Here is a 26317-nt window from a genome sequence, read left to right as displayed (position 1 = left end):
GCAGGATGCGGTCGTGGGCATCTGGCTTTACAGGTTCCTCGTCACCCCACCTCCTCCGCACCCCGACCTCTTGCCCGCACCATAGCCCCATCCCTCACTCCCAAATCCCCAGGATCTCTGAGGGAAGAAGCTTTGGCAGCCGTGCTCTCTGTCCCAGCCCCGAGACGGGGTAGACAGCCCCCCAAACCCCAGGTGGGGTTACGGCTCCCCTCTCTGCTTCTATCTCTGTGCCTCTGAGTGCCTCTCCGCCCTCCGCCTTGGTTTCCAGAACAGGAAATGTCAGGGTCCCAAGGGTGTGTCCCAGGTGAGGGCAGAGGAGGAAGCAGCGGAGGCGGGACCTCCCCCACCTCCTACCTCCTGGAGGAGAGTGGGGGTGGGGACAAGAGGGGTCTTCCTTAATTAACCTCTTAATCCTGCCACGCGGGATCTTAATGAGGGGGAGGGACCTCATTAGAGGGCAGGGAGCCCTGACATTAGCTCCTTTGTCACACCCCTCTCTCAGGGCCAATGCCTGGGCTCTCAGCTGGCCCTGGGGAAACTGGAGCAGGAGGCTGGGAAACCGAAGACGGGCTGCGGGACCGGACTCCTGGGCCCTGGAGGAGGAGATGACCTGCACTCCTGGGTCTGACGGAGCAGGGAGCTGGGGACCTGGACTCCGAAGTCTGAGGGTGGAGGGCCTGGGGGCCCGGAGCCTTCCCCTAACACACCCCCCTCTCCAACGCCCGCTGGCGCGCCCCGCCCCTCCCGCCTCCGGTTAACCCCACGCCTGCGGAGGAGCCCGGGACAGTCGCCCGGAGTCCACGGATGGACGAGGAGCGCGACCGACACGCGCTCGGCGGCGGGATGGAGGCCGACGAGCCCGCCAGCCCCCCGGAGCCGCCGTCGCCGCCCCCGCCCCCGTCGCCCCGTCCCCCGCGGCCCCTGAGACCCCCGGGCCCCCCCAGCCCGAGCAGCCGTCGGAGGCCTATGCCCGGCAGCTGCTGCTGGAGGAGTGGAGGCCCCCGGGCGGGAGCCTGGAGCTGCCCCCGCGCCTCACCTGGAAGCTGCTCTTCCTGCGGCGGCCGCTCTACCGCAACCTGCTGCGCTCGCCCAACCCCGAAGGTGCGGGAAGGTGCGGCACGCGGCGCGGTACCCCACCGCCGCCCGGTCTCCGCCTTCCGACGCGCGGCTCACTCGGACCGTCTGTCTCTTCATCTTTCTGTTTGGTCTCCTTCTCTGTTTCTCTACATCCTTCCCTGTCTCTTCTGTCATTGTGCTCCTCTCCAGTGCTTGCGGCTCTCTCTCGTCCCTCCGCGCATCGCCCTCTCTTTCTGTGTCATATGTCCCGGTCTATCTCTCCCGCTGTGTCTGTCTTACCCTGTATGTCTACCTCTCCCTCCCTGCCTCCCTCCGCTTGCATTTCTGTCTCTTTCTCTAGGTGCCTCTCGCTTTGTCCCTCTGTCTCGGTCTCACCAGGACGCCCTCCTCCTCCTTCCCTCCTTCTTCACTGCACCATCCCTTTCCCCCAGGACATTCTCAGGGCTCTCCCAGGGCCCTGACTCACACATCCCTGCCAGGCAGGTCTGGCCTGGCACGGATTCCTGCCCTTCCAGCAGAGCCCTGGGGGGGGGGGGAGTCAGGCCGAAGCTGAAGGGCTGGGGGCAGTTTCAGCCTGCCTGAGACTCCACTCACCTGTGCCTTTCAGGCATCAACATTTATGAGCCGGCACCCCCTACTGGTCCCACCCAGCAGCCCCTGGAGACTCTGGGTAAGTGCTTGCTGGCTGGGCCCCGAGACAGAGCGGTTCTGGGGAATGGGCATGTTCTAACCCTTTGCTCCTCCACCTGCCAGGTAACTTCCGCGGGTGGTACATCAGGACCGAGAAGCTCCAGCACGACCGCAGGTGAGTGGCCAGGACCCCGGGGCCCTGCTCCAGCCTCTCACTGCAGGGCTAGAGAAACTGTGTGCCCCTCTGGGCCTCAGTTTCCTGTTCCGTACACGAGGTTTGTCGTCAAAGAGAATGCTCGTAAAATATAGCATAGAGTCTGGCTGTGTCCAGCTCGCACATAGTGGGTGCTCGATAAGTAACAGCTCTCACCATCACTCTTCTCCCCCTCTTTCCCTGGGAGGGGAGTCACCCAGGCACCATCTACCCTCCAATAAACCGAGCCCTGCTTCTGCACGTGGGGTGGGATGGTGTAATTCAGGGGCTCAGAGTCACACGCGCCTGGGTTGGGAGCCCAGCTCTGCCACTTCTTTGCTGCTTGTCCTGAGGCAAGTGACTTCCCTTCTTGAGTCTCTACTGTTCGTCTGCCTCATGGGGTTCAGACAGTCTGGCCTTCAGGGGGGAATAGAGGGAGCTGAGGCTATAAGGTGGAGAGTGAGTGCTCAGTGCCCATACACGGGAGCCCGGGATGTCTCTACAAGGGCACCATGACTCAAGAATGCCAGCAGGTCCCAGACCTCCCCTGCCGTGCCCTCTCTCGCAGCTGGACAGTGAAGCAGCAATGTGTGGATCTCCTGGCCGAGGGCCTGTGGGAGGAGCTCCTTGATGACGAACAGCCAGACATCACGGTCATGGACTGGTACGCCCCCTGCCCGGTCAGCCTGCCCCATCCGGTCACGCACAGGGCTCACCTGTCCTTCCCTGGTGTGAGCTTGTCACCAAGACCCTCATGCCACTGCAGGATCCAGCCCTGCCTAGCTTTCTAGCCCCTTCCCTCTGCGACTTCCAATCTCTGAGACGTGCCAGGCTCGACACTGTTCCTTCGTTCTCGGACGCTTGGTCACCCTCTGTTCTCGAGACAAATTCCTCCTTATCCTTTGGGATTCTGCTCCATGTGGCCCCACCAGGAAGCCTTCCCTGACCACCCCCAAGCTGGGTCAGATGCAGTATGCACCAGTGCCCTGGACATCCCCCCAACCCAGCCCTTAGCATTCCCGATGGCCAGACTCTATGACTCCCCCGAGGGCTCCGTGGGGGGTTAGGGCTAGCCAGCCCGGGTGCACAGAGTGGGAGCCCGCCAGTGTGCCTTGTATGGTGTTTAGGGCCAGGGGTTGAGGTGGGGACACGGGAGCTGCAGTGACAGCCGAAGGCCTGGACCCCACCCCCAGGTACGAGGACAGCCGGCTGGACGTGTGTGTCTACGAGCTGCACGTCTGGCTGCTGGCAGCTGACCGCCGCACGGTCATCGCGCAGCACCACGTGGCCCCCCGCACCTCTGGGCGGGGCCCCCCTGGCCGTTGGCTCCAGGTGAGGCTCTGCCCTGGCCGCCAACCCCAGCCACGTGTTCATGTCCCAGACCTCAGAGAGGGCGGAGGTAGGAGAGGAGGATACCCGGGTCCCTGATGGGATTTCTGCCTCACCCCGGGTGCTGCCACAGGTGTCCCACGTCTTCCGCCAGTATGGCCCTGGCGTTCGCTTCGTCCACTTCCTGCACAAGACCAAGAACCGGAGGGAGCACGGCGGGCTGCAGAGGACAAGGGTGACCGACTCCTCCGTGTCCGTGCAGTTCAGGGAGTGACTAGCTGTTCAACTCCCGGCCTCTTCTGACCCCTTGTCTCACTAATCCACTGCCTTGATGCTTTCCTGATCCCTTAACACCTCCCTGATCTCTTAGCACTTCCCTGACCCTTTGCACCTCCCTGACCGCTTAGTATCTCCTTTTCCCTTATCCCTTTGGAGCTCTTAGCATTTCTTTCACCTCCCTGACCCTCAGAAGTCCCTGGCCCTTAGCGCCTCCCTGACCTTGAGAAGTTCCTGGCCCTTAGCGCCTCCCTGACCTTCAGAAGTCCCTGGCCCTTAGCGCCTCCCTGACCTTCAGAAGTCCCTGGCCCTTAGCGCCTCCCTGACCCTCAGAAGTCCCTGGCCCTTAGCGCCTCCCTGACCCTTTAGCTCTGCCCTGCTGTCTTAGCACATCCCTGATGCGCAGCCCCTCCTGTTCCCCTCACACCTTCACGACTCCTCAGCTTCTCTTTGATCACTTACCATCTCCCAAGCCCCTGACTCCTGCCTGGCCCTTGATTTCCCACCTGACATCTTCACACCCCCTTGCATGTCTGACTGGCATTTCTTCTGCACTCTCTGAGCTCCATGAGGGCTGAGGGCAGCGGCCACTTCTTCCCGGGCTAGTGCTCAACAGATAGTAGGTGCTTCATGAATCTTTGTTGACTGATGAATAAATCCATGTGCACAGGATGCGGAGCATTTCCCTGGTCTTTGCTTCTCAGAATGACACTGAGTTCATATCCCATTGGCACCGCCTATAACCCTTATTCTCCAGCACGTCACAACCCCTGTGCTGTTTGCACCTCCCTTGACCTCTGATCTCCTCACATATCTCCAGTTTACAGCCTCTTGGCATCTCCACTTACCTCTCTACTCCTATTTCATCCTCTCAGACGCTCCTCACATTCCCCTTCCCCCTCCAACCCCAAATTCTCACCGCCCTAGAGCTGTCCCCATACCTCTCCTCCCCACAATACCCTCATTTCTCCTCCATCATTCCTCCAGAGTCCCCAAAGCCATCAAGGGCCATCATCTCTGGGGATGGTGGTGGGACAAATCGCAAATTTGAGCTAAAAGTTTTTTCATGTGTAGGGGAAAGAGAAATTGAAAGTCTGTAACAACCCCTAAGTCCTGGGCTCTGGCCAGATCAAGCGAGAGACCTGGTCTTAGCCTGGGGCAGGGTCCTTGAAGGCCTCTAGCTGTTCCAGGCCTGACTCCCAAGGGAATCTGGAAGTCCCTGGCAGGCCAGAACAGCTCGGGGGCATTTGGGGAAGAGATGGCTACCCGAAAGTGTGGGAGGCATTTTAATGTTTAACAATCAGCCAATGGGGGCACCTGGGTGGCTCAGTTGTTAAGCGTCTACCTTTGGCTCAGGGCGTGATCCCAGCGTTATGGGATCGAGCCCCACGTCAGGCTCCTCTGCTGGAAGCCTGCTTCTTCCTCTCCCACTCCCCCTGCTTGTGTTCCCTCTTTCACTGGCTGTCTCTCTGTCAAATGAATAAATAAAATTTAAAAAAATATCAGCCAATGGTATCACTACGTGTCACACGGATGTCCTGTGGACATGTGTCTTTGTGCCCACCTAAATTCATGGCCGAATCTGTGTATGACCCCATCTACAGCATTGTCACAGGTATGGGCTGATGCAGGCATGACCACCCTGCTCTCTCCCCCATCCCACCCCTGTCCTGTGTGGACTTGGGTCCCAAGCACAAGCAGATGGCAGACAGGGCTAACTTCACAAGGGCTATATTGCAGGGAAGGTGGGGCGGGGGGGTAGGCAGAAAGTTCTCTCCTCTTGGGACTTGGGGCCTTCAGCAGACCCCAGTGACAAGGCCAGTTGAGGGGCTCTGCCCCCTGTGGGGTTGGAGAGGAAGTATCTCTAAGCCATCAGTAACACCTGCAACAGAATAAAAAATTATCACCAGGGGGGTGCCAGGGGCTCGGAGATCCACGGTGTGTGTGGGGGGGGTTGGGTTCGAAACGCCTGAGATGGGGTGGAGGGCTGGGCTCCAAGTTCAGGAGCTAGGCGTCCTGGGAGCTCTTGGAGCTCTTGTGGTGGGAAGAGGGACAAGTGAGGTGGTTTTGGAGAGTGCTAGGCCTAGATTTAGGGCCCCACGGTCTGTGAGCTCCCATATGTGAGTGCACAGTGGGCTCAGGGCCCCCGAAGTTGGATCTGGGGGCTCCAGAACCTCAACGGGGACTTTGGGACTGGTTTCCAGGGCTGCGTCTCATCTAGAGGGCCTACGTGGGTGGGGAGCATGAGGGTAGATAGGGTGTTCCTAGAACTGGGTCTGGGGTCTTGTGTGGGTCAGTTTAGAGTCTGGGAGTCCTAGAGCTGGCTCCGGTTGCTGCGGGATCTGGGACGACTGGCTTTGGTTCTGGGGGCTCCAGGGTGAAAGGATTGATGGCTCCCCGTTCCCCAACCTAGGCCTAGGACTGCAGCTCTGGGTAGGTTGGCAGGTGGAGAATGCAGGAAAGTGGGAGGCAGGTGCTCCCAGAATGGAGGTTGGGGTGCTAAGGGGGTGGGTGGGGTCAGCTTCTGAGTCTGGGAATCCCAGAGTTGTGTCCGAGAGATCCGAGGGGCATGGGCTTGGGGGAGCAAAAGGGGGACCTCCAGGATTGGTTCTAGGGACTCCCAGCGGGGATTAGGGGCCGAGGGACCTGGGGGCCCGGGTCCGCGCGGCGTGGACGCGGAGGCGGGGCCGCGGGTGGAGGCGGGGCCGCGGGTGGAGGCGGGGCCGGGCGGGCACCTGCAGTAGAGCGACGCGATGGTGTTGGACCAGTCGCTGAAGATGCCCTTGCGGAACTCTTCGAGGCGCGGGTAGGTGCCAGACGAGAACTTGCGCGTTTTGCCGGACTTGCCGCGTTGGGACCACACGGTGATCTCGCAGCGCGGGGCCACCACGAGCGAGGAGGCGACGTTCGCCCAGTCGGAGGGCAGGAAGGGCAGGTCGGCGCCCGGCTCCAGCGACAGCTCTGCGCCCCCGCAGCAGTTCTCGTAGTAGGGGTCGCTCTTGTCGTAGAGCCTGGCGCAGGCGCGCGTCCCGTCCGGCTTCTTTTTTTTTTTTTTTTTTTTTTTTTTTTTTTTNNGATTTTATTTTTTATTTATTCGACAGAGATAGAGACAGCCAGCGAGAGAGGGAACACAAGCAGGGGGAGTGGGAGAGGAAGAAGCAGGCTCATAGCAGAAGAGCCCGATGTGGGGCTCGATCCCATAACGCCGGGATCACGCCCTGAGCCGAAGGCAGACGCTTAACCGCTGTGCCACCCAGGCGCCCCCCCGTCCGGCTTCTTGAGGTCCGCGGGCGCCGGGCAGGCCGCTCGGACGCCGGGGACGGCCGCCAGGGCCAGAGCCAGCAGCAGGGGGCACAGCGGGGACATGGCGACACTGCGGGGCCTCGTCCCCGCGCTCTTTTATGCGCCTGACCCGTGGGAAGGGAGAAGCTGCGAGATAAGGAGGCACTCCCCACCCCCCACCCCCTTCCCGGGGCGGGGAGACCTTCCTAACCTAGGTCAGAGACCCACATTCCATGAACACGGACATACTTATGTACAATTTAGTAGCTTAAGATTTCTCGTGGCAAACAACATTATAAAACAAAAAAGTCAACAGGACTTGAGAATGAGTCTTTTGTAATACAGAAGGTAGCATAAGGTTAATAGTATACATAAGAAAAGTTCTTAAAAACTGACAAGGATCGGAAAACCCCCCTTTCCAACCGAGGAGAGGCCAACGGAGGAGGAGGGGGAGGCGTTGGATCTACAGGCTCGTTGGGACACTGAACCTTGGGAAAGGAGAAGCTGGAGATAAGGAGAGAGGGGCCCCGGAGGGGAAGGGAGAGGAGGGGAGGAGATGAGGAGATGAGGAGAGAGATCCCGCCCCCTCCGGAGCAGGAGAGCTTCCCAACCAAGGTTGGAATCCCAGAGTCTGTGATATAGACATATTTGCACAACACTTAAGAACCACTGCAAGACGATGCACAAAAGGCTTGGGAGGAAAAATCGCAACGCTTGAGACAGGATATAATTAACAGCTATAATATATGAAGAGTGCTTACAAATTGACAAGAAGATATCAGACAACCCCCCCCCCCCGCCACCCCCAAGAAAGACAAGCCTTGGAGGGGGAGAGGGAAGGAAGAGGAGGCTTCCATCCCCTACTCCCACTCCCCAGGAGCCAGGGGATTTTCTTAACGAAGATTGGAAATCTTGAATTTATAAAATAAACAGAGGACCTATCGAGCTGTATAAAATGTGAAACTTTATTTATTTATTTTTAAAGATTTTATTTATTTATTCGACAGAGATAGAGACAGCCAGAGAGAGAGGGAACACAAGCAGGCGGAGTGGGAGAGGAAGAAGCAGGCTCATAGCAGAGGAGCCTGATGTGGGGCTCGATCCCATAACGCCGGGATCACGCCCTGAGCCGAAGGCAGACGTTCGACCGCTGCCACCCAGGCGCCCCTAAAATGTGAAACTTTAGCACCGCAATACAGACTAAGCAAAAACTTTACCTGGGGAAAAATAGACAATTCTTGTAACATATGATAAGCAGTTACCAATCAGCAAGCAAAAATGACACAAGCCAAAGGAAAACTTGAGCGGCCCAGGAAGGGTAGAGAGGCTGGGACCTCAGAGTGGGACAGGAAGCTGGGCATCTGGAGGCCTGGCCAAGGCCCTCCGGAGACTCTTTGGAGTTCCTGGCCTCCTGCCAGATGAGCACCGAGTCAGGCGTGGATGAACTGATCAGACAAACAGTGGTTCAAGACTGGGGCTCTGTGGGTAAGGCCAAATCTAGGCCTCAGTTTCCTCATCTGTAAAATGGGTGATATTTTCTTCCTGTTCCATAGGATGGTTATGAAGATTACAAGGGACAATAGAAAGTGCAGGGGGAATGGGGCAAAGGAACAGCCTCTGGAGCCAGGCTGCCTGGGGCCAAACCCCAACTCCTCCTTAAGCTGTCCACACCTGATTCCACCTCCGGGCCTCAGGGAGACAAGGATGGTATCCATCTCAGGACGCTGGTATAAGGGGTAAGCGAGTTAATCCACATGACAGCACTAATAGTAGGGCCCTTGCCAAGTGCCATGTGAGCATTCGCCATCACTATTGTTATGCCAGCGCTTAGTGTGGTGCTCAATAAATGTAAAGCAGCACAAGGAAACATGAGCGCCCATCTGCTCTTATCCCCTCCTCCTCCCCCGGACGCTGTCTCCCGCATTTGTCAGGCTAATGCCGTAGCGAAGAGCCAAAGGCTGGAAACACTTGGAAGTAGGTTCAAATTTTGACCCCGTCACCTTGCTGAGTGACCTTAGGCAAGTGAACGCAACTCTCTGAGCTTCGGTCTCCTCCTGCCTTCAATGGTATAACAGAAAACGATAATAGAAAATTATTATATAAAGAAACCTAGAACTGGGGCGCCTGGGTGGGTGGCTCCGTTGGTTGGGCATCTGACTTTGGCTCAGGTCACGATTCCAGGGTCCTGGGATTGAGCCCCTACATGGGGCTCCCTGCTCAGCAGGGTGTTTGCTTAAAGATCTCTCTCCCTCTCCCTCTGTCCCACCCCCCTACTCATGCTCTCTGTCTCTTTTTCTAAATAAATAAATAAAATCCTTAAAAAAAGAAATCTATAGGTGACATAATAAAATATCATTCATAAACATTAGGAACACTCCACATCATTGTTCTTTGTAAATATAAACACTTAATATTTAATACCGAGTGAAAACAGTTGTCGATATAAATATATAAGGCACCAAGTACAGTGCCTGGTACATGGAAAATGCTCCGTAAACAGGAGCTGTTAGGACTATTCCATGATTCTGAGACCCTGGATCCTGGCCTGGCCCTGTCCCAAACCAGCCCTGGATCCTTCTCCCTCCTTTCGTCTTGTGAGCCCACGAAATCTAATCTCCAGCCGCTCACTTCCCAGCCGGCCTCTTTGACCTCAGGGACACAGAGCCCCCACCCTCCCAGCTCTGCCCAGCCCTGGACTCAGGGATGGACGCAGGTAAGTGTAGTGCGGCTGACAAGGGCATCAGACACTGTAGCCACATGGGACGGCAAGGAGACCCTGATAGGGAGAAGACCCAGGGACAGGAAGCCAGGACCCAGGCGGCCACAGCACACAGCCAGCATCAGCGAGGACCCATGGAGACCCAGGGTGAGTGCACAGCATCTCCAATCCAGGGACACATACATGGGCAGGGGGGTAGGGACACCCTGTGACACAGTCAACCTGATGATGGTCACCGAGCCTCACTCGTGAGTCCTAGAGAACAGCACACACTGAAGTGTAGACACCTGCTTGGGACACACAGTCCAAGAGAAGCACCGTCCCAGACAATGTGCCCCCAACAGAAACACACCCACCATCACCAACAGGCCCCCAGGCCTCAACCACTCCCAGCCCGCACCCCGCGAAATCCCAAAAGCACAAAACCCCATACACAGATCTGTGGGGCCAGAGGGAGCACCCACAAGCCATCTTCGTCCAGAAGCAATTCCGTCAGTGTGTATGAACACAAACTGGGCAAATAGAAGAAAAATAAACATCTCCTTTTTTCCCCCATTTTTTTTCTTCAAAAAATGGAAGGATGACCTGCCCTTGAGGAACCCATGGGCCTTTGAAAAAGCCAGACGGTAAATCAATAATTCGAGCACAATGTGAAAAGCGTTAAAACGGGCGCGGCAAAGGACTCTGGGAACACAGTGGGAAGAATAGCAGGGTTTCTTTAATATCCGCGGATACGTTTTGATTCGTACAATAAGGAAAAAGTCTTCTCTTCAGATCGCACAAACTTAATTCCACCTTTTCCCCAAGACCATAAAAAAGGAGACTGGTATGCCCATGAAATTGCCACTAGTAAAAAAAGAAAGTATTCGTCTCCATGAGGGCAATACCTGAGCCTGAACACTACAGGTGGCACAGAGTTTCAACAAAATGCGGTCTGTTGCATAATTACAGGAAAATATTCAGGTCAGTCCTTAAGTTCACACTGGATCATGGGAACTCACTACGCTTCTGCCTCGATATGGCACTGAATGGGATTATTCCTATATAACCCTTAAGGGCTAATATGACCCTCCAAAGCAGCCGTAACTGTGTTTGGAAACAGTGATTCTAAAAGTGTGGTCTCTAGACCAGTGGCATCAGCGTCCCCTGGGGACTTGTTAGAGATGCAAATTCTGGGTGCCTGGGTGGCTCAGTCGGTTAAGCATCTGCCTTCGGCTCAGGTCATGATCCCAGGGTCCTGCATTGGGCTCCCTGCTCACCAGGGAGGCTCCTTCTCCCGCTGCCCCTCTCTCTGCTTGTGCTTTCTCTCTCTCTCTCTCTGAAAAACAAATAAAATTGTTTAAAAAAAGAAATGCAAATTCTCAGCCTCACCCAAGTGGTTTGAATTAGAAACTCAAGAGGGTAGGCTCAGCAATCTGAATTTTAAATGCCCTCCTGGGGATTCAATGCCTGCTAGAGTTTGAGAACCACTGGGTTAAGGCGTTGGTCTTCTAAGGTTTCCTATGTCCCTGATGGTTTATTGCCATCTAGAATTTTCTGTATTGACACCTCAACTTGCTCAGCTCCTGTAAAAGGTGTTTCATATAATTTTCCTGATTAAAACATTCCATTAGCAATAGAAAGGGGGACATGTCTTGGGAGACCCAGGTGGAGCCTCGTGAGAAGGTGACTGGAACCCAAATGCTTCCAATGAACTTGAATCCTCTCCAACACAGACAAAACCTCAGTCATCAAGTAACTTCAGGACGTGACTGAAGACCATTTACTCAAATACACCTGCCCAGGTGAGGCGCCTCGTTTCCAGGTCTCCCCGGGTCCCATGTCCCCCTAGTGGTCTAGGCCAGGGCTACTCCACCTTCAGGGCGCCGCAAATTCCTTGGGGCGGGGAGGGTCTTGTTAAGATACAGATGCCGATTCAACAGGTCTCGGTTGAGGATCTAGGCTCTCCACTTCCGGCAAGCTCCCAGGTGCTGCCAGGCTGCCGGGGGCCACTAAGTGGCTAAGTGGCTCTCCCAGATGAGACCGATATAGCAAGGATACAGCTGCAAACCAGGCACCTGGCCCCAGGAGAGCGTGGCAGGAATTCAGAGGTGGGCAAGGCCAGGGAGACGCCGGGGAGCGGTTGCAATGGAAAGAGAAAACTCCGGCGAAATTTCAGGAGGCCTGTGGAGAAAATGAAGTCTGAAACTCCTCGGGGCAGGAACAGCTTTGGCCCAAGAGTCCCTGCGGGTGCAGGTGCGGTCGTGGGTGCGGTCGAGGGTGCGGGCGCGGGCGCCGGTGCGCGGTGAAACCCTCGGCGGAGCCCGAAGCCGGGCGGGGCTTCGCCGGCCGCCCGCGGGGTTAGGGGAGGCTGGGAGCCCTCGCGAGATGGCGCCAGAGCACGGAGATTCCCCGGACGGGCTGGGAGTGCTGGAGCGCAGGTTCAAATCCCGACTCTGCCATCTACGTGCCCCGCGAACTTGGGCACGTTGGACAACCCCTGTTAGCTTCGGCTTCCTCGTGTGTGAAGTGGGGATAATACGCAAAAGTTAGTTATAGCTACGTTTCCCTTTTTATTGCTTATGTTAGGCATTGGTACGTTCTTTTTTTTTCCCTTGATCAGTTTTAAGATATAATTGCAACCATTATATTAGTCTTTCTTTTCAAGTTACCGACGATAACCAACGTTTAGCTGTGTAGATTCCTCTCTATTGCATATGTGGTTTTTTCTTTAATTTGATCTTCGTTAATATGAATAGCATTGGTTTCTATTGTGCATTTGGATTTTCTTTCTTTCATTCTACTTTCTTTGGAATTTTTTTGTATGTGTGCCATTCTTGTTCTCGCGTTTGAGACAGATGTTTAGGTTGCTTATATTCAGCCTTTCTTCTTTTCCCACGTTTGTACTCAAGGCTTTCCACTTCCTTTGTAGGAGTGTTTTTGGCTTACCTAAGATAATAAGTGTAGCCTGCTGAGATTGCGTCAGGCACACGGAAGGTTCTCGGTATGTTAACTGTTAGTGTTGGTGTTGGTTTTGATTATTATTATTAATCAGAAGCCTTACAGACAGAGAAAGGTTCAGGGGAAGAAGCCTGAATCAATTATGCATTGGTGTTCTATTGCTCCCATAACAAGTGATCTTAAACTTGGTGTTTTATAAACACAGATTTATTATCTGACAGGTCCGGAGGTCAGGAATCCAAAATGGGTTTCTCTGGGCTGAAATCAAGGTGTCCACCCAACTGCACTCCTCTGTGGAGGACAATCCATCTCCTTGCATTTTCTAGTTTCTAGAGGCTATTTGCATTCTTTGACTTGTGGTGCCTTCCTCCTTCAAAGCCAGCAACATAGCATCCTCAAACCTTTCTCTGATTTGGACTCCCTCTTCTGCCCTCTCTCCTACTTTCAAGGATCTTTGTGATCACATTGGACTCACTCAGATAACCCAGGATAATTTCCTTATTTTAAAATCAGCTGGTTAGCAGTTTTTCTTTTTTCTTTTCTTTTCTTTTTTTTTTTTTTTTGAAAGAGAGAGAGAGAGCACATGCAGAGTGGGGGTGGGGGCAGAGGGAGACAGAGTCTTCAACAGGCTCAACGCCCAGCACGGAGCCTGACGCGGGGCTCGATCTCACAACCCTGAGATTGTGACCTGAGCCAAAATCAAGAGTCAGACACATAACCGACTGAGCCCTCCAGGTGCCCTGATTAGCAGCTTTTGCTCCATCTGCAGCCTTAACCCCCCTTGCCATGTAACATAACATATTCACGGGGACTGGAGATTAGGACATAGACATCTTTGGGGGGCAATTATTCTGCCTAGCACAGATTAACATTGTTTTACTATAAATGAGGAGGATTTTCTTTTGTAGGAAGAGAGGCAACCACCCAAGCTGTCTGGGGCTCCAGTGTCAGGGCCCAACCTCCTTCCATACTCTTGCTCCATCATCAATATGTGGCTTCCTCTATATGGTCCAGGATGATTGCTTGAGCTCCATCCTTCACATCCACATCCCAGACAATGGAGGAGAATGGGAGGGAGGGGGAAGGAATGCCTCACCCAGAAGTACCACACGATACTGCTATCTATGTCCTGCTGTCAGAACTCAGCCGCAGGTGGGCATGTGATGACACCGGAAGCTGTCTTGATCCACGGTAGCCATTTACGGGATGACAGGTCAAGTTTCCTGTTACTAAAGAAAGAATGGATATTAAAGTATGGTTACAAAGCTTGGGTAAGAGGCAGGTCGAGGGATGACAGAGAGTCAGATAGGACGCAGATCTGCAGGAGAGTTAAAAAGGGAGTCCAGCCTATCCACGACCTGGGTATGGTAGAGAGAAGACGGGCTGTGGTAGGCTGATTAATGGCATCCAGTGATATTCATGTACTAATCCTAGAAGCTGTGAATGTAACCTTATTTGGCACAAGGGACGTAGCAGATGTGATTGTGTTAAGGATCTTCAGGTGGGGGAGATTGTCCTGGATTATCTGGGTGGACCCTAATCGGAAACACATGTCCTTATAAGAGGGCACCCGAGGAAGACTTGACTCCAGAGAAGAGGTGATGACCAGAGCAGAGATTGGGGTGATGTGCTTTGAAGATGAGGAAGGGGCCACAAGCCCAGGAATGCAGGCAGCCACCAGAAGTTGAAAAAGGCAAGGAAGTGAATTCTTCCCTGGAGCCTCCCTGAGGAATCAGCCCTGCTAACACCTTGATGTTAGCCTTTGAAATCTCACTTCCACCTTCTGGCCTCTAGAACTATAGGAGAGTACATCGTGTTGTTGCAAGCCACTGAGTTTGTGGTAATTAGTTACACCAGCCACAGGAAATGAGTATAGTGACCGTGCCAAACAGTTCCCGTTCCCTAGAAGTCACTGGAGCAGGAGATCCCCTGAGAAATAGGGGGTTGGCTAAAGTCTTCCTGGGAATCAAAGTGATTATGGATCCAGCACTTCCTCTCCTGGTTATTTGCCTGAAGAAAGCAAAAATGCTAATTCAAAAAGATATCTGCACCCTCTCATTCATTGCAGCGCTATTGACAATAGCCAAGACATAGGAGCACCCTAAGTGTCCATCGATGGATGAATGGATAAGGAAATGTGGTATATACACATGATGGAATGTTATTTGGCCATAAAAAAGGGAAATCTTGCCATTTGCGACAACATAGTTGGGCCTTGAGAGCATTGTGCTAAGAAATAAATCACACCAAGACAAATACCGTAGGATCTCCCCTATATGTGGATTATAGAAACAAACAAAACCAAATTCATAGAAACAGAGAACAGATCAGTGGTTGCCAGAGGCAAGGGTAGAACATGGGCAAAATGGGTAAAAAGGGTCAAAAGGTACTAACTTCCAGTTATAGAATAAATGTCGTGGGATTGTAATTACAGCATGATGACTACAGTTAATAATCTATATTACATATTTGAAAGTTGCAGGGACGCCTGGGTGGCTCAGTCAGTTAAGTGTCTGCCTTCAGCTCAGGTCATGATCCCAGGGTCCTGGGATTGAGTCCCGAATCGGGCTCCCCGCTCAGTGGGGAGTCTGCTTCTCCCTCTGCCCCTCCCCCAGCTCATTCTCTCTCTCTCTCTCTCTCAAAAATAAATAAATTAATTAATTAAAACCTTGAAAGTTGCTAAGACAGTAGATCTTAAAAATTCTCATCAAAAGAAAAAAAGTGTGTAGCCATGTATGGTGATGGATGTTAACTTGACTTATTTGGTGATCATTCCACAATATATACCAGTATTGAATCATTATGTTGTATACCTGAAACTAATGTAATGTTATAGGTCAATTGTACCTCACCTTTTTAAAAAAGTGATTATGGGGAGCAGGGGGAGGGGGCTTCCAGAAGGCAAGGGCTGGATTAGATTGACTGGTGTTGATACACCCAAAAATAGTAGTAGTAAAATTGAAAATAATGACGGTAGCAATAATAAAAGTGATACCAGTAATAGTGCCCACTTTTGGAGCCCTTACTATGTGCTGGATTTTCTGCCAAAGACATTACACACGTGTTCTCATTTACTCTTCATAGACACTCAGTGGGTTGGTGACAATAACCTGTAAGTTAAGACAGGCTGAGTTTTGCTTCAGTAACAAGTAGCCCTCAGGGGCTGACATCTGCAAAGGTTTATTTCCTTCCCACCCTGGGTGCTCATCACAGGTCAGTTTGGGGCTCCGCCTGTTATTGTCCTTACTCAGACAACACCTGGATCATTGCCAGTCTCTGGTCATAGGAAAAAGCAGGTGAAGAATGGGTCAGCCCAGAAATGACATGTCATACCACTCACATTTGGGGGCAGGGGAGGGGGGTAATTGGCTTAACTAAGCAGACAAAAACCATTGCCCTTGTGGAGATTGATTCCGTTTGGGGAGACAGTCAATAAACAAAGTAAAATAAATGAGTTGACTGAATGCCACATGGTGTACATGCTATGGAGAAAAGTGAATCAAGCAGAGAGCATGGAACAGGGTAGGAACAATTTTGAATGAGTGGCCAGGGAAGGCTTAGGAAGAAGCATCTGAGCAAAGACTTGAAGAGGGGAAGGAGGGAGCTATGGCAATGCTGGGGTGAGAGCATGCCAGGCAGAGGGAACTGCAAGAGCAAAAGACTATTTCAGAAATGGTAAGGAATTTTTGTGGCCAGAATGCAGAGAGGTGGGAAGAGGGGAAGAGATGGGATCAGAGAGGTCATGGAGGCAGGTCATGTGGGACCTTATATAACAACTTTGTCTTTTACTCTGATTGAAATGGAGCCAGGAGAGAGCAGGGCAGGGTCCTGACCCGACTCAGGTATTCACAGGGTCCCTCTGGCTGTGTATGGGCAACAGACTGGGAGTTTGGGGCAAGAGTGGGGAGCCTAGGGAGGAGGCTGCTGCCATAATCCAGGTGGGAGAAGGTGGACAAGACCAGGGTAGGGGCAGTGGAGGGAGTAAGAAATGGTCAGATTTAGCATATACTTACAGCTAGATTTACTAACCAGATGTGGGAAATGACAGAAAAGAAAGGAGCCATGGATGATTCCAAGGTCTTTCACCTGGGGGTCTGAAAAGATGAGCTGCCATTTAATGGGCTGAGGAAGATTACAGAAGTAAAGGTTTAGAGAGAGAAGAGCAGGAGTTACATTGTGGGTATGATAAGTTTGAGAAGTCCATTGAACATCCAAATCAGGTTGTTCAGTGGTCACTTTGATGTATAAGCCTGGAGTTCAGGGGTGAGGTCTGAAGATCAAAGTTTGGGAGTTCTATCAGTCAGTTTGTGCTGTATAATAAGCAACCACAAAAATCTTAAAAACACAATTACCACTTACTTATCCTAGCATCTGCAGACCAGCTGGAGATGGCTCTGCTCATCTCTGGGGTTGGCAGATTCAGGCTAGGTTCTGCTGGGTGGCTCTGCTTCAAGCTGTGGGTCTGGCTGGCTCAGGTTTGAGGTCAGGCTGAGGGACAGCAGCAAGCCAGGGGAGCTCTTATTGCCATCACCAGAGCTCAGGAGGGCAAGTGGAAACCCTTGTGAGTCTTATTAAGGCTTAGACTGAGAACTGACACATTGCCACTTCTAGAGATACATCATTGGCTTAACAGTTCACACTGATTTTGGACCCATCTCAGGGTCCTGGAATCAGCTCCACATTGGACTCCCCACCTTGGCAGGGAGTCTGCTTGTCCCACTCCCTCTGCACCCCCCACCCCAGAGCTCAGGCTCTCTATCTCAAGTAAATAAATGAAATCTTTTTTTAAATATTTCGTTTATTTACTTGAGAGAGAGAGAGAGCACAGTGTGGGGGGTGGAGTAGGGGCAGAGAGAGAGGGAGAAGCAGACTCCCCACTGAGCAGGACGCTCAATGCAGAGCTTGATCCTGAGGCTCAGTCCCTGGGCTCCAGGACCATGACCTGAGCTGAAGGCAGACGCTTAACTGACTGAACCACCCAGGTGCCCCCAAAATGAAATCTTAAAAAAAATAAAGAAAAACAACAACCATTACCTATAAGTCCTGAAAAAGTTAACAGGCATTCACTAAGAGCCAAAGGATGAAAGAAACCACCCTGCTCTGGCAGACAGTAGTGTTCAGAACCATGGAGAGCAGCCAGTGGCGCTGCCCTCTCAGCACCGTAGACTAGCTCTTCTTAGAGGGGTTTCCACAAGCCAATCTCTTTCTATTGATTATTCAGAAGATGGCAAGGGAGCTTTTAGAATCAGAGTTTTTGTTGCTACTGGCTTATTAGGTGGTCCAGTGTGGATCTGAACTTGAGCTGTTTTCTGTGCCCAAGAACAAAGCTAATTTGTCCTTGTCCTTGAAACCAGAGTTGGAGATATGAATTTAGGATGTGTTAGACTCCCTTATCATTCAAACTATTTTGTTACATTTTAAAGTGAGGAATCCATTTATTGGGGGGAAATTATAAATCTCTGCCCTACTGACATGAGGCTTGGCTGTGTCACTTGTTTTGTCTAATGAAATGGAGGTAGAAGTGAAGTGGTGTGTATCATTTCAGAGCAATGCTCTAAGAGCAGGTGCACAGACCATCATACACTCTAATCTCTCTACTCTAAAACCAGCAATATCTCAGTTGGGGCTGCACCTTTACCCTGGATTCCAGTGAAGAACTGAGACTCTACCTATGATGATCATGTTGTATGAATGAGCAATAAATCTTTGCTGTTATTAACCACTGAAATTTGAGGGTCATTTGTTACTATGGTATAACCCAGTCTAATGCTGACTGATGCAAGAGTAATCAGCAAGAAAGTGGTTGGTGAATCCGTGTATTTATGAATGTATATCATGCATACAGGAATGTATGATATAACAACAGAGAGACTATAAGGAGGGAAGAGAGAAGAGGAGCAGGACTCTGAGAAACTCCAGTATTTAAGAGGTGGGAAGAAGAAAGAGAAGCAGTAAATGTGGCTGAAAAGAAACAGCCAGAAGTCGAAGGAAGACAAGAAAAGTGTAATATCACAAAAATCAAAGTGGGAGAGAGTTAAAAGAAAGAATTGGTGAAGAATGGGTACTACACTCCTGAGGGGCCATCTGGGGAGAGAACCGGAGAAGCAGTCTCAGGATTTAGCTATGAAGAGATTGTTGGTGTTGGGTGGAGCTTTAGGGGCAGAAGCGAACTGTAAGGGGTATGGAGACTGGAATAGGTAAGGAAGTGGAGCCAATGGAAAAGAAAGATGGAGATATAGTTGGAAAGAAGAGTATGGACTAAGGAAGGGATCTTATAAAAGGCAAGCCTTATGATGGGCAGGTACTAGTGGACAGGAAATTTTGAAAAATAGAGGATAAGAGAGGGGTAATTTATGGAGGAATTAAATAGGAGGGTCCAGGATCGGGCACTGGCCCCAATTAGGCAGAAAGACAGCTCATCCATGGTGACAAGACAGCAAGGGATGTGTGGGGGCAGGTAGGAGGGTGGTATACATGAGGAGGAATTTCTACCTGGCAGCTTCTATAAGGTAGAGGGCAAAGCAGTCTGTTTGGAAAGAGAGAAGAAGTGATGGAGTAGTGGATATGCGAAAACAGAGATTGGAAAGAGCTGGGGTGAAATGTTCAAGAAACAGAGGTTTAAAGAAATAGTGATGTCACAGAGATAGGGGCAGGCAGAAGAGACTGGGTCCCTGGACTGTAGCCCCAGATTATTGATCTTCCTGACCCTTCCACACAGAGTGAATACAAGGACACTTTGAAGCTTTACAGCAATGACAGTCCCAGTGAATGATGGAGACAGAATAATTCCATGCAGCCAAAATTCTTCAGCTTTGAGGGAAACTCACCTTTCACTTCCATGTGTATCATTAAGGATGTTTCGACTGCAAGTAACAGAGAGTCCTAACTCAACTGGCTTAAAAAGTGAGGTGAATTTGTTATCTCACACAAAAATAAGTAATGAATTTAGACACACAAATCTTTAGCACATAGAATTCAGCAAAAGATCAAAGAATTATACACTGTGATCCAAGGGGGTTCATCCAAGGATGCAAGACAGGTTCAGTATTTGAAAACTAATTAGTATAATCCACCAAAACAGGCTAAAGAAAAAAACCCATGGGATCATATCAATCAATGAAGAAAAAAATTGACAAACTTCCACACCCATTCATGATTTTTTGAAACTCTTAGAAAAGTAGGAATGAAGAAGAACTTCCTCAAGTTGATAAAGAGCCTGTACAAAACCCCCACAGTTAACATTATACTTAATGGTGAAAGACTGAAGGCTTTCTGCCTAGACAAGGGAAAAGGTGCCCTCTCTCACCATTCTCATTCAACATGGTACTGCGGTTCTGTCCAGTGCAATAAGGCAAGAAAAGGAAATAAGAGCATATAGAGTGGAAAAGAAGAAATAAAACCATTTGCAGATGGCACAATTGTCTGCATAGAACAATGTCCATGGTGGAACTTAAATGACTTTTTGGCCACAACTCTGACATTTCTCCCCAGAGATTTCCACCCTGACCATAGTCACTCCAGGTTTGGAACCCTAGTGGGTTTAGGGGAATGAACCACAAACACAAGTTTGACACATACCCTTAGAAATACTCAGATACAGACCTTAGGCTCATGATAAAGCCATAGTCACACTGATCTGACCCATGTCTTATTACTGGGTATCATGATTGCTTGTGATGTTGAAGATGCTTGTGATAAAATCCTTCACTACTCGTAGCTGAAGGCATCCTTAGTGAGCCCATCATTCCTCATTCATTCTTTCATACTCTCTCTCCCCCTCCCCCTTCCTTTTCTCTCCCCCCTCCCAACACACACACACTCAGGGGGCCACAGTCACTTGTGCAGTCGTGTAGTCCTTTACAGAGTCACCTATAAACAAGGTCAAGGTCGACAAATTATTTTCACACGTTTCAGGAAAAGCACAAGAATAAACATCTGTTGGGGGCTTCATAAGTAGGGATCTGGAGGCAATAATCTAGGGAAGATAGTTGGTGCTTAAATAATATCTAAGGGACCTGCTGCAGGAGGGTCTCAGGGATCAGATACGTGGGTCTTCACTGGCAACACAGGTCCTGGTGAAGGTCCCGGGTGAGGAGGTGGAAGAGGTTGAACATGACAGAGGCTTCCAGGCAGCCGAGGGACTCCTGTGGGGAGGAAGGACTGGGTCAGTGGCTGCCTGTCATCTGGGCTCCCCGTTGTCCCCAGACACTGGTCACTCCCTGGTTACTCACCTTCTTTGAGGCTTCCTGGAGTCAGTGCAACCAGTGCTGGAGGTGACCTCAGGGCCAGGTGCCTGCCGCGGGCTGAGGAGGGTGGTATGTGAAGCAGAGCCTGGGACAGAGGGGTGAGGTACCCCGGCCCAGAACCCACAAACATGGCCTGGGTGCTCTGAGCTCAGAGTGGGTGTCGTGCAGCCATGGTCCCCAGGACCTTCAGGGTCAAGGCCAGCTCAGCCTCCAAGGCCACGGGGTGCTCCCACACCTGAGGACGGGAGACAGAGACAGGAGAGAGTCACACATGAGAGAGGACAGGTGGGGAGGACTGAGGAAGGGACAGGCGAAGATGACAGTAAGGGGACAGGAGAGAGGGCACAGCCAGTGTGCTCAGGGAGGGGAAGCAGTGTGTGGTGCTGGTGGGGAGAGCGAGGAGAGAGGGACACGTGAGAAGGAGAAGGTGAGGGGTGGCCTAAGCAGCCAGAGGAGCGGGCCAGGGGAGGGCAGGGCTGGACCTGACTGTCCCCTCACCTGTAGCTGCTGCAGGTCCCAGGTCCTGAGGAAGAGGCGGGGGCGGCAGCTCCAGGCCTTCAGGGAGAGCGACTCTTCCTGGAGAGCAAGGGCAGAGGTCAGCCCCCAGCAGAAGCAACAAAAGGGACACTCACAAAGGTGTCCTTCTCCTTCTTAAGGCCCCTCACCAGGCTGCATTCCTGGCTCCTAAGCCTCTTTCGCCAAGAGGAAGATATGGCTGCCGTCCTGGGATCCATTGCCCTGGGGCCTCAGTCTCCCCTTCTGGGTCTCAGCTCTGTCCCCAATGACAATGTCTGTCAATTTCCACCTCCTCCTGGGAGATAATTCTTGCCTCGGCTCCATGTTGCCACGTTTAGCCTGGACAGACGGGCAGGGCTGTGCTGGGAGCCAGGGGAAGCCCCAGGCTGGTGAAGCCAGGGAGCAGGGTGGGGCCAGGTAAGCCAGGTGAGCCTGGGAAAGGGAAACTGACATGGGAAAGTGACTTCCGGAGCGGGGCAATCCTCAGGACTGGGGCGGCTTCAGCCCCATGGGGAGGGGTTATTGGTGCCTGGATGGGGGGGGCACTCATGCCCAAATGTGGACAGCAGACAATGAGGGGATACCCAGAAAGTATCTCCAGGAAGGAGCTGGAGGCTTCTGCAGGGAGGCCGTTTACAGTAGGGAGATGACCCAGGGAGCCACTGTAGAGGGAACAGAGAGTCAGCAAGGCCAAGACAGAAGAGTGAAAGCAAAAGGTAGCCCTCCTTGCCCCCCTCCATCTGACACCAATATGAGATGGGAATGAGTGTTTGCTAAGGATTTCAGGTGCAGCTGAGGTCTTCAAAGGACTCAGCTGATTGTGGAATAAAGGAACTCATTCCTTTATTTCCTCCTTCAGTCAATCAGCCAATCACTGATTCAAGAACATATTCATTGATTAGTTCCTACAGGCCAGCACGGTTCTAGGCATGAAGGATCCAGCAGTGAACAAAACACAAACCTCCCTACCCCTCATGGCGCTGACTTTCCAGTGGGAGGGTCAGACAATAACAATGTAATAAATGTATATGAAGTCAGCTACTAACAAGTGTTTTAGAGAAAGACTAAGCTGGAGATGGAGCCAGGTATGCAGAGAAGGGGTTGCATGCTGTAAGACAGTTGGGGAAGGTGACATCCGATTGAAGATCTGAAGGAGGGAGTGAGGGAACAGCCAGGTAGTGGGAACAGCCAATGCAAAGTGAACACAATGGAGAAAGTCTCCCCCTGGCACCTCCCTGTGCTGGAGGCTTTCCCCAGACAAGAATAATGAATTTCCTTTTTTTTTTTTTTAAGATTTTATTTATTTGACAGAGAGAGACAGCCAGCGAGAGAGGGAACACAAGTGGGGGATTGGGATAGGAAGAAGCCGGCTCCCAGCAGAGGAGCCTGATGTGGGGCTCGATCTCCAAACACCGGGATCACGCCCTGAGCCAAAGGCAGACGCTTAACGACAAGCCACCCAGGCGCCCCGAGAATAATGAATTTCCACACTTTCTAGTGGGTACCATGCTTTCTCTCACCACATATCTATTATAATACATAATATATATACATATATATTTAACTAGTCTCCACACCCAGTGTGGAGCCCCATGCAGAGCTTGAACTCATGACCCTGAGATCAAGACCTGAGCTGAGATCACGAGTCGAACACCGAAATGACTGATTCACCCAGGCACCCCTCTCTCACCTTATAAATGAGCAAGCTGTAGTTCAAAGAGGTAAAGAGCCTTGCCGACTTTGTACAGCAGATGCAAGCCAAGGACTAACACCTTTGCCTGGCACCCAGACCCGAACCCCTCCACCTCCTGCCTCAGAGGTGTTGAGTTTTTGGCCCCACTCTGTCACTTGACTCTGAGATGGAGGTTGGTCTGGGTCACCAAACCCAAGACTCGGTTTCTTGAACCCTCTGTGCGAGGTGTGGCCACATGACTCTAGCTTCCCTAGGTCTAGGCCTTCAAACATGGCAGGTGGTCTGCCTCTCTTCCCCCTTCTGACATCCTATAACCTGTACATGCCTAAGAGCCAGTCCCTGCTGCTGTGCAGATGAGAACAACATCAGAGCATAAGAATTCAGGGTGGGCCTGTAAATTTGGAAGGGCAGGAAAAAAATCTTAATTTTCACTAATCTCTATTTGAAATTTGACATTTCCTTCCAATATTACTTTGTTATGGTTGTTGTAGCAAATCACCACAAACTTAGTGACTTAAAACAATGCAAGTTGTCCATCACCTGTTGCCTGGACAAACCAAATGTGGGCTGTACATACAATAGAATGTTTATTTGGCTTTTTTTAAAAAAGATTTTATTTTATTTTATTTTATTTTATTTTATTTTATTTTATTCTATTCTATTCTATTCACTGGGGGGAAGGGGCAGAGGGAGGGGGAGAGAGAGAATTTTCAGCAGTTTCCTCACTGAGCACAGAGCTCAGAGCCCATTGTGGGGCTCAACGTGGGGTTCGGTCTCTTGATCTTGAGATCATGACCTGAGCCGAAGCCAAGAGTCTGGCGCTTAACCAACTGAGCCACCCTAGCACTCCTACTATTCAGCTTTTAAAAAGGAAATTCTGACACGTGATAAGCTGTAACATGGATGAACCTTGAGGACATGACACCAAGTGAAACAAACCAGTCGCAAAAATAAATGTATCGTAGGATTCCAGTTATAGGAGGTCTCTAGAGTTGGTAAATTCATAGAGACAGAAAGTAGGGTGGTGGTTGCCAGGGGCTGGGGGAGAGGGAAGGAGAAATTGTTGTTTCATGCATACTGGGTTTCAGTTTTGTAAGATGAAAAAGTTCTGGATATTGGTTGCACAACAGTGTGAAGATACTTAATACTACTGACCTGTCTACTTACAAATGACCAAGATGATAAATCTGTGTCTTCTTCACAATGAAAAAAAATTTTTTAAGATTTTATTTATTTATTTAACAGAGACAGACAGCCAGCGAGAGAGAGAACACAAGCAGGGGGAGTAGGAGAGGAAGAAGCAGGCTCCTAGCAGAGGAGCCTGATGTGGGGCTCGATCCCAGAACGCTGGGATCACGCCCTGAGCCGAAGGCAGACGCTTAACGACTGAGCCACCCAGGCGCCCCCACAATAAAAAATTTTAAAAATTACCTAACCGATGGAACGAAATAAAAAACACTCCCCGAATTTATACTCCTACAGTTCTAGAGGTCAGAAGTCTAAAATCAAGGTGTTGGCAGGTTGGGACAGGTTCCTTCTAGAGACTTCAGAGGAGAATCCGTTTCCTTGCCTTTTTCAGTTTTGAGAGGTCACCTGCCTTCCTTGACTCATGTTTCCTTCCCCCACAGCATTCCAGTCTGCTGCTTTCGGCATCATTCCCCCTGCTCTTGACTCTGACCCTCCTGTCTTCCTTTTCTAAGGACCCCTGTGATTGCACTGGGTTCACCCGAACAGCTCAGAATCATCTCCCCATCTCAAGATGCTTAACTTAATCACATCTGCAAAGCCTCTTTTACTGTGTAAGGAAATAGAGGCACAGGTTCCAGGGACCAAGAACATCTTTGGGGCCCACTATTCAGTCTACCCCACGTCTGTTAACAAATGCAGGCAACAAACCACAACGGTGTAAGCAGAACTTGTGACATTGTCACTGAAAGATATTTTCAGATATTTTCGTATTATGTTATTTTCCAACAGGCATCTTGAGACATTATTTATGCTCATCACTACTTTTAAGTTAAAGTAGCTATTAAAGCTGCCACAAGTGACTTTTTATTTAATGCATTAGTGAAGAAGCACATAACTTACTATATCACGGTTTTAAAAAATATTTTGATAACTGCATTACAAGAAAAATTGGATTTCTTTGTCCTGTGTATTTTCTTTTATTTTGAGAAGCTTTGCAAGTCTGTCATGAGGTCCAATGCATGAAAATGGGTAAGAATGCCTGCTCTCGGGGATTGTAGAGCAGTAAAAAATGGGTCCCTGGAAGACTGGGTAGAGACATCCTGCCAAATGGACCACTCCCTTGGAGGCTGTGGGGTGGTAGAGCCTTACCCTTTTGTGGAGTTTTTTTCATCCACTGCTTTGAGGGTCTCTTTGTTACAGCAGCTCAGCCTTTATGCAAACTCTTTTCAGCATGAATTGACTGGTTTGAGTTGCTCTTACTCAAGGAGGCAGATCTGGGATTAGCGGGGCTTGAAGCTCACACCATTTAGGGGCTCCTTTTGAAAAACTGAATGGATGCAGCCACAATGGAAAACAGTGTGGGGGTTCCTAAAAAAAATTAAAAATAGAACTATCATATGATCCAGCAATTGCACGTCTGGGTATTTATCCAAAGGAAACGAAAACACTAACTCAAAAGATCTACGCGCCCCTGTGCTCATTGCAGCGTTATTTACAAGAGCCAAGGCATGGAAGCAGCCTAAGAGTCTATCAGTGGATGAATGGATAAAGAAGGTATAGTATATATAGAACAATGGAATAGTATTCAGCCATAAAAATGAAGGGAATCTTGCCATTTGTGATAACATGGAGGGACCCTGAGGGCATTATGCTGCGTGAGATAATTCCGAGAAAGACAAACCCCATATGATCTCACTTATAAGTAGAAGCTAAAAGCAAAACAAAACAAAATAAAAACAAAAACAAAAATCAACCCCACAAAAACTAAACAACTCATAGACACGGAGAACAGATTGATGGCCTCCAGAGGCAGGCGGGGGGTTGGGGGTGGCCAAGATGGGTGAAGGAGATCAAAAGTACAAACTTCCAGTTATAAAATAAATAACTACTGGGGACGTGATATACAGTAACTATAGCCAATTGCTAAGAGAATAGATCTTAAAAGTTCTCATCTCAAGAAAGTCTTAAGTATGAATGATGATGAATTGAGGTGATCATTTCATAATATATCCAAATATCGAATCATTAAGTTGTAGACTTGAAATTAATATAATGGTATATGTCAATTTTATCTCAATAAAAAAAAAAAGGAAACCCAACAGGAAAAGATTTTATTTTGCTTATTTTACAAAAACAGGTGACCAAAAACAGGAGAAGGCCCACCCCCACCCCAGACTGGGAAGGGCCATGCAAGGGTGAGGCCCTGAATCTTAGGCTGCATCGTGGTG

At 50.5% G+C, this 26317-nt stretch overlaps 2 protein-coding genes and 1 pseudogene across 2 annotated transcripts; 1 reads left to right on the top strand and 2 right to left on the bottom strand.

The window, feature by feature from the left end:
- The first annotated feature begins 340 nt into the window (after positions 1–340).
- NCCRP1 (NCCRP1, F-box associated domain containing) lies at positions 341–4177 on the top strand. The gene is given in 7 exon segments (XM_011234956.3): positions 341–901; positions 904–1101; positions 1685–1747; positions 1831–1882; positions 2469–2564; positions 3094–3232; positions 3363–4177. Coding segments are annotated over 7 exon segments (786 nt in total). The 5' UTR covers positions 341–804; the 3' UTR covers positions 3504–4177.
- A 1043-nt stretch (positions 4178–5220) lies between these two features.
- On the bottom strand, positions 5221–6876 carry SYCN (syncollin). The gene is made up of 3 exons (XM_034639015.1): positions 6759–6876; positions 6241–6567; positions 5221–5387 (listed from the first exon to the last, which is right to left on the bottom strand). The coding sequence occupies exons 1-3, from the start codon at positions 6869–6871 to the stop codon at positions 5378–5380; spliced, it is 450 nt and encodes a 149-aa protein (XP_034494906.1). The 5' UTR covers positions 6872–6876; the 3' UTR covers positions 5221–5377.
- Positions 6877–20500: 13624 nt separating this feature from the next.
- LOC105241174 lies at positions 20501–21426 on the bottom strand (annotated as a pseudogene).
- Positions 21427–26317: the final 4891 nt, after the last annotated feature.

The sequence above is a fragment of the Ailuropoda melanoleuca genome, chromosome 12 (assembly GCF_002007445.2).
Source record: "Ailuropoda melanoleuca isolate Jingjing chromosome 12, ASM200744v2, whole genome shotgun sequence".
Classification (NCBI taxonomy): Eukaryota; Metazoa; Chordata; class Mammalia; order Carnivora; family Ursidae; genus Ailuropoda; species Ailuropoda melanoleuca.
Note: the sequence above shows the minus strand (reverse complement) of the source record. Positions and strands in the feature narration are given on the sequence as shown.